This window comes from Perna viridis, chromosome 10 (genome assembly GCF_037379345.1).
Source record: "Perna viridis isolate PV_CMFRI_1.1 ecotype Kerala chromosome 10, ASM3737934v1, whole genome shotgun sequence".
Taxonomy (NCBI): domain Eukaryota; kingdom Metazoa; phylum Mollusca; class Bivalvia; order Mytilida; family Mytilidae; genus Perna; species Perna viridis.
Genome location: NC_142454.1, coordinates 12,520,874 through 12,531,424, shown reverse-complemented (window position 1 = coordinate 12,531,424; position 10,551 = coordinate 12,520,874). Strand labels below are relative to the sequence as shown.

At 32.2% G+C, this 10,551-nt stretch overlaps 1 protein-coding gene across 1 annotated transcript; it reads left to right on the top strand.

The window, feature by feature from the left end:
• The first annotated feature begins 801 nt into the window (after positions 1-801).
• LOC148604564 (small ubiquitin-related modifier 2-like) lies at positions 802-9,605 on the top strand. Its single transcript, XM_088549672.1, has 4 exons — positions 802-885; positions 6,220-6,354; positions 6,722-6,793; positions 8,193-9,605. Exons 1-4 carry the CDS (start codon positions 868-870, stop codon positions 8,250-8,252), a joined length of 285 nt encoding a protein of 94 aa, XP_088405798.1. The 5' UTR covers positions 802-867; the 3' UTR covers positions 8,253-9,605.
• The last annotated feature ends 946 nt before the right edge of the window (positions 9,606-10,551 follow it).

Below are 10,551 nucleotides of genomic sequence, written 5' to 3'. Positions count from 1 at the left end.
TTTAGAGATGGAAACAAATTACAATCAATTTGTAAAACTTATTAATACATGGCAACAAATGCAGACGTACTGTCTGCCTGTAATGTGTAAATTATCGATATTTCATATAATTACTTTAAAGTAATGTTTTTAAAACACATTGAATAATTTCAATAGTCTCTATGATAATTAATGTCTCATGTCATTGTATGTCTGTACTGTTATTTTATGTTGATATTTACAGTCGATTTTAAAAGCCCATTCATGTATGTTTGTATACGTTTTATACTTTAAATGGAGCTTTTGACTTGACTTGTTGATGTTCAGCAAGAGGTTAATATGATATTTGAATTACCCGCGCTATTAACTTATTTATTTTGCAAAGGGTAACAACTCGTATTAGAAATCTTGAATGAAAAAATGTACACAGTATAAAATACACATTTTATTCGTTTAAAATGGGTTAAAATAAAACATGTAGTCCAGTTTCGAAAAAATAGTCACGTTTCTTCAAATGTGACCAAACGAACGCAATAACCCTATGACCTACTTTTAACAAAGAATTGATTTACAATCATTTTCATTGGGTATTATTTATAGTAACACGAAATTTTCAAATATTGCTAAATTTTTCAAATTTCTATTGCTTTTACTTAAATTCTTAAATAAAACAATACACTCCCTTTAATTTTATCGAAATACTGGGTAACTTTCTATGAAAGTTTTTTTTTCAATTCACCGCAAGCACAACATGAAAGAGATGAAATCAACCAATGATATCGCATTTTGTAAACGGCTTCGGGAATCTAACACATTTCCTTTGTGCGCCATATTTCATTTTCGATTAGACTATCTTAACGTTAAGGTGTGTTAGGATTCCTATCCACAATGTCGGACGATAAAAAGGTAATCACGTCAATGCATCAGAAGTCGCCAATTACTGTCTCCCAATATGAGAAAGGGATACGTTGAATATATTCCATAAATTTTGCCCTTCCTTCCCGCGCACATTTTCGAACCCGGCATGTCTCCGTTTTGGCGTCGGGGGCGACGGTGTATTTACTATTAGTTTTCAGATTTATCACTCGATCATTGTGCTTTAATCAAATGTAACTTGTTTTACAATTATTGGTTTGAATTATTATTCATTTGGTTTATCATCAACAATAAGACATGTCTTACTCAGAAAAAAGGGGGAGAGTGGATATTTTTAGAAGGCTTCAAATACACAGGCTAACAAGGATTGTGCAATTCATTGAACTCTCTTTGTTTTCACCTTGCAAGCGCTTTATCTTTAAATGATCAAAATATATAGGATAATGTAAGGTCTTAGACTCTTACCTACATGTATTAGCAGGGTTCTCAATAAGTTTTTAAAGTAGGTGGAAGAAAATTAAATCTAGGTGGCACCATTGAGGGCCTTCAGGCCTGAACTGAGCACTGAATTGATTCTAAAACTTCCCACACAAGGAATCTGTGATACGGAATCAGTACTGAATTTGAAAAAAAAGGATTGCATCCATTACAAAAGCGCCGAATTAACCACGAATGAAGTTTGTTTATTTGTACTGCCGATCACGACAAAAAATAAAATGAAGTTATCAAGTAAAATAATCTGCATAAACACCACGATCGAAAGTTTCTGACGCATATTTTTATGTATGAAATGTGAAATGACCAAACATTTTTTTTCAATTTAATTTTTTAGCAACAAAATAGCCGGTGCCAGTGTCAAAGTAAACAGCAAAATCGCCGGTCGCTGGCACTCATTGAGAACCCTGTATTAGATTTCTTGTTCAACAGACCAGCGTGTACTGGTAGAGGAGTAGATCTTGCCGACGAGTTATTCTCGCCAAGCAATTTTTTTCGTCTTCTCCTGTGACAGAAGTTCATGCCTAAAACAAGATTAAATGTTGAACAGATTGCTGATATGAGCTATTGTACAATTTTTTGTTGATGAAAATTTTGGTGAGAATTGCATCAGTGTTGAAAATGGGGAGATCAATTCTCTTGCCAGTGGGTTTACATATTTTTTTGAAACCAAAGTAAAAATAAATTGTTACTAAATCCTGCTTTCCCAACTGAAAAATAAATCTGGTCTGTTCTCCACCATCAGTTTTTTAGTTGTATGTTTTCATCACTATTGAGTTAACTTCAATGATAAACACGAGATGGTTGAGGATAGCATGGTGAAATTACAATACATAAATCAAATGCCGACCTTTGTTATTAAAATTAGATGTGACTATGGAATTGTTCTACTAAACACTGTTAGGCTCTTCCTGGCGGAATGTTGGCTTTGAATTGTATCAGAAATATAATCATCATAAGCTCATATATGAAAATGGCAATATGGACATAGATGTCCTGCACCTTACATTTTACTTAAGATGCTAAATGTAGCCAATTGCTTAAGAAGTGCATGTGTCAGTATCAGTGTTCTAGGATTTCTATTTCCCGTTACCCTTGGAAATTTGGGTCAGGGAAAGTTATATACTTAGTTACACTTTCTTGTGACAAGTTGAAAATATGCTGAAAAGATTTGTTTTGTTAGGAAAGCAGTCATTGACTGTTGGAAAGTTGATTTTATATGGATTTTTCCTGAGGAATCCTCAATTTCTGAAAAATCCTAGAACACTGAGTATGTCCAGACTTCTCAAAACTTACTGACACATTGTCGAACATTTAGACTAGTAGCTTAGAAGCTTTTGTTTGGCCAAAAGAAAAGAAAAGTGAAGTTGATGATTGGTTGAAGGAAATATCTGTGGCCAGTCACAACCATTGTTAGGTTGTGTTTCAGAAGAAAGAAAGCTTCCTGAGCAGGGTTTTCAATAAGAGGAGGGACCATGCGAATTTCACCGCTTCACTTCAATTAAATCATCTGTTAAAATTCAAATTTTATAGTAGAACTTTAACAGAAAAATTTGGATTTTACCTGTTCAAATTGAAATCTCTGCCAGAGTATTGGTTCTCAGTCTGTCAAGCGACTCCAGATTTTGAGAACTTCCTGATTTTTTCCCTAATTTTCCAGAGAAACTACTGATAACTCTTGATTTTGAACCTTTGCACCACAAAAAAAAAAAATTGTTGAAATATCTATATTATTTCTTAGTGTTATACTAGTGAAACTGAATGTATATTGTGGAGAACATGGATCTTGAAACAGTTAAAAATGTCGGTCATTGACCGACAAATTCTGCAAATGACCAACAACCGTTTTCCAATATTGGACATAAAAAAATGTCAACCTCAGGATTCGAAATTACTATTGGTCCACTAGCCTGTGTCTAGTAAAATCAGTCCCGGTCTAGAAGAATTTTACGAAAACATACCCAGAATAAGTAATTTCATAATTCCAGTCTTTAAAGGCATAAGGAATTTTAGAGGCATATTTCAAACATAAATCGCTATTGATCAATGTCAAGGTAAACCAAATCTGAACTTCTCAGCCTTTCTCATAACACAAAGGTAGGTATTTGAAGTTTGGTAAATTAACCGAGTAGTTCCGAAGAAAAGTAAACAAGTGGCGACACTTTGAAAATGTATCGAAACCTACCCCTCAAAAACGATTCTCCAATGAGATAGGGGAATAAAATAAAGTGTATGACTTGATGAAGAGGCGTCAAACATTTCAGGCTTCAATACAAATCAGAAAAGGAATAGATGTATTTTAAACATTGTTGTGATAGCATTAGTAGGTATGGTGGCGGTAAACTTATAAACCGAAACAAAAAACTTGAAATAGGATACACTTGACTGGCACGGGAAGACTAAACAACACATAAAGGCTAGTGATATCCACCATGCCATGAAAGCTCATAGTCTGAATTTGAATCTGACATTGACTTTCAGCTAGACCCAGATGATAAATAAAATTGTGTTCACTGTTGCCATTAAAATTGTTGTGTCATAGCAAGTAAATCAATTGAAAGTTTGCAGCCTTTCAAGTTCTAAGATAATATTTTATGTTGTCTTCTTAGTCTCAATGCCCATTAGCTGGCATAATTTCTATACATTCATTTTAAAACTGTGTTATTCGGTTCAGGATTTGATCAAGGCTATGACATCAGGTCTAGTGGCTTGTTTTGAGGTCTAGGAATTTTTCTTGTCTACTTTACCTGTGGTCTAGTCAAATACCTAGACTAATTTTGATCCCTGCTACCCTTATAAATTACAGTCTGCATGGTTTTATTCTGTATAAACATCCTGTTGACCAGTCTCCTAAATGTTTATTGGAAATGAATTGACAGGTGTGTGTCAATTTTAGTTGATGTGCAGCCACCTGTGACTGATTTACCTATAACTGATTATTTGATTGCATAATTGAATTAACAGAACACATGCTGCCCCATTGTGTATACGAATCATTTGAAGTAACTCAGAGAATTTTCATACATTTATTAGTAGATAATTAAGAAAAAAGTCCACCATTTTCCCGCCGATCTTTCAGAGGTAACGAAAGCACATGGAACTAAACTATGAATCAGTTGTAGTTCGTAATTATTAATATATTGATTGAATCTTTTTAACACAGAAGTCAACAGACCATTTAAATAAATATACAAAATGTGTTGGCGATTTTCTTTTATAAATAATTAACTTTTTTTTTCATCACTCAGAAGTTTTCAGCTGTTTGCCTGTGTGATGAAAAATTCTGAGAGATATGATGTTTTGTTTACATGTTAGAATGTCCACTCACTCTAATATTTTGTTGAAGACAGAGTATGTGATGAAATAACACAATTTCCAATTTTATCTTAAAATAAATACTTAAAAAAGTTTATTTTCAGTATGAGCATGTAAAAGACTAACACCAACGTCTGTTGAAGTTTGATAAAATGTCCAGCATGGGCTGTCAAAACTTCCAGACCTTTGGTGAAGAATGATATTGTGTATTCATTAGGTTGCTGTTTTACATTCAAAATGTAACTTTTCCTCAGTAAATGTCACATCGCATACATTTTGTAGGCAGCTACATTTTTTGTATAGTAGGGATTTTCTTTTCTTTCAAAGTGTTTCTTCTCAGATTGCTACATTTCTAGAAAGCTCTCTCTTAAGGGGATGGAAGGTGGCCATTTTCATGGAATTTTGTATTATTACATGTATGTTAAAAAAAATCCTGATAACCTCCTGATTTTTAAGAAAATTGTTTCCTGATTTCCTAATTTTTTGGACCCAAAAAAGTTCTTGACAAGCTGGCAGTCTGTCAAGAGACTCCTGATTTTTTTCAGTATTTTCCATAGAGGCTCCTGATCTCCTGATTTTGAACCTTTGCACGACAAAATAAAATTTGAAATATTTAAATATTTCATAGTGTTATACAAGTATAACTGAATGTATATTGTGATGAATGATATTGTGTATTCATTAGGTTGCTGTTTTACATTCAAAATGTGACTTATCCTCAATAAATGTCACACCGTGTACATTTTGTAGGCAGCTATTGTAGGGATTATTTTGTTTTTGTCTGTCTGTTTTATGCCTTTATAGTGATGTTGAAAACTGAGGGATGTAATGTCCAATTGATCTTTTTGAAACAATGTACACTTATAGGTCATGACATGAATTGTTTCGTTCAAAGTGTTCTTCTCAAATTGCTACATTCCTAGAAAGCTCTTACTTGGCGGGATGGAAGGCAGCCATTTTCATGGAATTTTATATTATTACATTACTTTTTATGTTCTTTTATGATAACCTTCTGATTTTTAAGAAAATTATATCCTGATTTCCTAGGTTTTTTTACCCAAAAAGTGCTTGACAGACTGATGATGCTATCCTTAAAATTTTGACCCAACAGTTTTCCTCAGGTGTCACTCATGGGGAACCTAATTCCGTGTTTCCAATAACATCTCCTTCATAAATAGGGTCGGTATGTACATTGTAGGCTTTTTTTTTTTAAAAATACAGATTTACAGGACATTGATTGTGCTGCCTCTATTATGACACCACTGAATACTGAACTTGTTGTAGCCACAGCCATGTTTTTTCATTTTTTTTTTAATGAATTTTGATCTTTCACATCAGAGAACAAGGAGATTCTAGTAAAAAATCAATGACAGATATGCCAAAAATCAATACTTTTTTTTTTGTTGTTGACACCTTAAAAAAATTTGGGTTGGCAGGGAAAAAATAGAGTCAGTCAGGTTACCAGGTACACAGAATTTTTTTAGGCCTTACTTACTTGTAGTAGACCCTCAATTTCTTGACGTTTATTTATTTACTGTAATCTGATCTTTGTAGATTGAAGATGTAAAACCTGAAGGATCAGAACACATAAACTTGAAAGTCACAGGTCAGGATGGAAGTATGGTACATTTCAAGATCAAAAGAAATACACCTCTAAGGAAATTGATGTCTGCTTACTGTGATAGAGCTGTAAGTTCAATACAGACTTTATATATATACTGGTACAGTAAATGAACATGAACAATCAGTGGTCAGTCAAGAAACTGGTTGCATCCAATGTCAAACTTTGCTTAGTTACATGTAGACCAGCAAGTCCTAAGAGATTACATCTTAGGATATAATGTTATTGTGCATGTAAACGTTATGTAGAATAAAGCTATCAAACAAATAAGCAAATCCCACAGATTAGGCTGGAATTAGTTTAAGTAGAATTAGACCATGTGACTTGTTGCTAAACTAAGGGTGAATGACTGCATTATGGTTTTCTATTTATTAGATGTTCTTCATCATGTTGTTTATTCATAACCGATTCATTGTATTTTATTAATGTTTCTAGGGCTTAAAGTTAGGAGCTGTGCGATTCAGATTCGATGGAAATCCAATAAACGAAACAGACACACCCTCACAGGTAAGATAAAACAACTTTTTAGGAACTGAAAGCATAAAATAAGGAATTGGCATGCATTCATATTATTGAGTTAACTGCATTATAAATTTGGATGTAAACTATCATTATGTTTTATTTGGGGAAAAGCTGGAATTGTCATGTTATATTTTTGCAATTGAAACTGGAAAACAGATTTGGCACAAATGTTCAGCACAAATTACCCTAAATTAAAATTCTTTCATGGTTGCTCTTACAATGAGTCTATGGGAGTCTGGTTAAACTTTCCATTGTCAATAACAAATTTAGAAGTTCATTGTATTGGAAACTGCTCTTCTAAATTAGGACCAAATGCAAAAGTTTTGAGTTGACTGATTATTTGCAATAATGTTAAATCGTCAAAGATGTACTGGTGTAATCATTTTATTTAATTGAGGGAAATCTATCATGATTATTTAAGAATTGGCTATGATAAAAATTTTGTCTATTGAAAAATAACAAATTTTCCATGTGCTTATTGTTTATTGCGTGAAGTGCAATAAACAAAATATGCACATGGAAAATTTGTTATTTTTCAATAGACAAAATTTTTATCATAGCCAATTCTTATAAATTAATTTTAAAACATTATCTTCAAACATGAAAAAAGTGGCTCTGAATTTAACTGAATGGGGTGTGTCAATATTTTTTTATCCATTGAGATTATATCAAAATTATTTGAACCAATCAGATTGCAGTATTTATCTCAAATTTATTTATTTCGAAATATCTTTTTAACAATAGAAAACTGGAAACTGTTGAAATCATGAATTCAATTGCTTGTATTGATATTTCCTTCCATTCAAAGAAAAAACATACGAATAGATTGAATTGTATAGTATCAATCTGTACAGAACATTACCTTCTTCACTGTAAATCTGAATTGTAAGCAGCTGTTCAGTACCTTATGTCAAACATCATAATTTAAGTATGTAGGATGACTTGAATTGTTTGCATATTAAACACATTGCAGTGTTTTTCAAGGTGAAAGAACCTGCTATCTCCTAAGAAAATATCTGATATGAATACATTTTTAGAAACTAAATATTGAAAAAAATTATCATTAGGGAAAATGTTCATACCAGATTTTGTCAATTTCCCTTTAATATTTGATCTCTTTAATTCATGTCTCATATAGTCCTTGAAAATACTTCTGTTTATGAAATAGTATCATATTTGTGATTTTCTGTGCATTATCTATCTTCAATTTTTAACTTGTTCCTGTATTCAGGGAGGACTTTTTCCCCGCTTTTTAGTGGAATTCCACTATTTCAAATCCAAATTTTACCGCTATAATTAATTTTTTTACTGTATATTTAGTTTCCATTTCGCCAATTTCCGCTTTTTGTGTTGACCTCTTAAAATTATCCCTTTGTATTTTCAGTTGGAAATGGATGATGGAGATGCAATAGATGTGTTTCAGCAACAAACAGGAGGACATTGAGTGCTTTGTTCTTGTGTTATCTGGTCATCGTCATATGGATAAGAACTATGAAGTAGACTGAAATGTTTCAGTGATGGACAGAATGTAAATTATGTCATATTTTGTATAGATTGTTTTAAAATCACCTATCATCTCTCACCTCAGAAAACATCATTGTTGCATTTTTAGAATTTTGGTCAGTAAAGTGTTTCAAACTGACTTAATGTTCTCCCTATGTTTACAGTACAGAAAGAGACATGCTGTGACTAACCAGTATGATATGGGTAACCACTAAAGAGTTGACATTGAATTACTTTTTTTACTATTAGAGATATTTTCATATTTTTTTCAGCATTCATAGTGATGGGGCATATTGCTCTGAATACAAAAAAAGTTTGAATGTATCTTCAGAAATATAGAACTTGTTCAATTTCAAAATTTTTAGCAATTACCACTACCATGGTGATTAGTCATTGTATGTATCTCTCTGTACTATATAATGGGTTTTCGTTATATTTTGCTGATTTTTGAGTGATTTCTGCGCTGGAAGAAAAGTTTTAATTTTTTTTTATCTATTACCCATTTTAAGTCCTTGATAACATTACATTTAACAGGCTAAAAAACTATTATACTAACCCCTCCTTTTTTGGATTGAAATAGCAAGATTGGTTCTACACTGTCAGTGTTGTGTAGCATATATTTTTTGTAGGTGTTAATATTAATGTTTTTCATTTAGAACTACTGATTTTCTAATTTTAATTTTTATGACATTTATTGATTAGTGGCTGGCTTACTTTATAGATATAAGCACATGAATATCCACCTAACATTTTCATATTCATTTCATTAGTGCTTTTTCATACTTGAATCATTGGTTGTATAGGAAGTACACCACTGTATGATTATTTGTCATTCTTTCGTTTTCCCTTCTACCCCCTGCAATATCTAGAACTATGAAATATTCTTTTAAGAATGTTTGACCTGCTGTTTTGTATGTAGATCGGATGACCTCTATGTACATGTTGCTATAGTTACCTGAAAGGTTGTTAATTGGTTCTCAGTATTTTCTCATGGATCTTTTATTATTTTATCTTATTCTAGACTGCCATATCTGAGATACATGAAAATACCTGTCTTAGCATTAACAGTTCACTTTATTTATCCAAGTGGTTTCTCATCACAAGTTGTCTCCTCTCATCCTTTATGTTTTTAGATATAATTCAGACCAAAGTTAGAAGTCATCATTGGTCCCTTTCAATATTCACAATTGGACCACAAAACGTATTGATGTATGTAAAGTGTAATACTGATGTGTGTATTTTTAACATTGTTAAAAGAATTGTACATGTAAAAATAAAGAAAATTTGTGAATAATGTTTTTTTTTTTATTATTTTATGATAATCGTGTAATTAATATCTGAAAAAACTGCAAAGAAGAGGCACTGTCCAGGGAAGCCATATGTCCTAAATTGCACAGAAACATAATATATCAACTTAAAACAGCAAAATTCTGGACAGTGGATTCCTGTAAACCATGTAGCATTTTTGTCACCAAAAAAATACAATAAACAGAAATTATCATTTCAAGGGAAAATACTTTATTTATTATGTCTAATTAGATTCCTGTCATAATGCCTAATCAAAAGAAAAAACATTCTTATTTCGTTGATGGTGTATTATTGTTTTACCAAGTCATTTACATTTTCAGTAAAATTTGAAAGATATTTATGCAGTTAAGGTAGATAATACCTATTACAAGGAGCATTTTTCTCAGTCATCTTGCAAAATCATATGGACATATATATTTTCAATTAAACTAGTGCTTAAATGATGGAAAAATACAATGTAAAAACTTGTATGGTAAACCGTAAAAGCCCTTTTCAGAGGGAGATAATTGGTGGAAAATTCTTCTGTAGTTTTCCTTTCCTCTACCCTGGAATTGACTTTTATGATCAACTTGGTGGGTGTCTCTAGATAAGTGGAGGATGCTTACCTTGCAGGTGCACTTGGTCCATGCTCCCAGTTTTTAGTGGTTCTTTTGATTTCCACTGGAATCTTGGTTTAGTTGAGTACTCTTTCAAAGGGAAGATAGTTGACATTAAATGTAATGTTTTGTTTTTATTTGTTTTAAAATAAAACAAGAAAAAGAGTTTGTAACCTCTGGAGTGTAAACACAGATAGAATTTCACCGAAATTGGATCGTTGAAGGCTTATGGGGTAAGGAAGACACCTATTGAATTTGAGGTCAGTAGGTTGAAGATCAAGGTCACACATTAACAAAATATAATTTTCAGGGGCAAAAATTGATTTCCAGAGCACA

Bases quoted from the DNA above. Each gene is read 5' to 3' on its own strand.
- LOC148604564 (XM_088549672.1), top strand. The intron at 6,355-6,721 runs GTAAGTTCAATA...TAATGTTTCTAG, and splicing joins CTGCTTACTGTGATAGAGCT to GGCTTAAAGTTAGGAGCTGT. The intron at 6,794-8,192 runs GTAAGATAAAAC...TTGTATTTTCAG, and splicing joins AAACAGACACACCCTCACAG to TTGGAAATGGATGATGGAGA.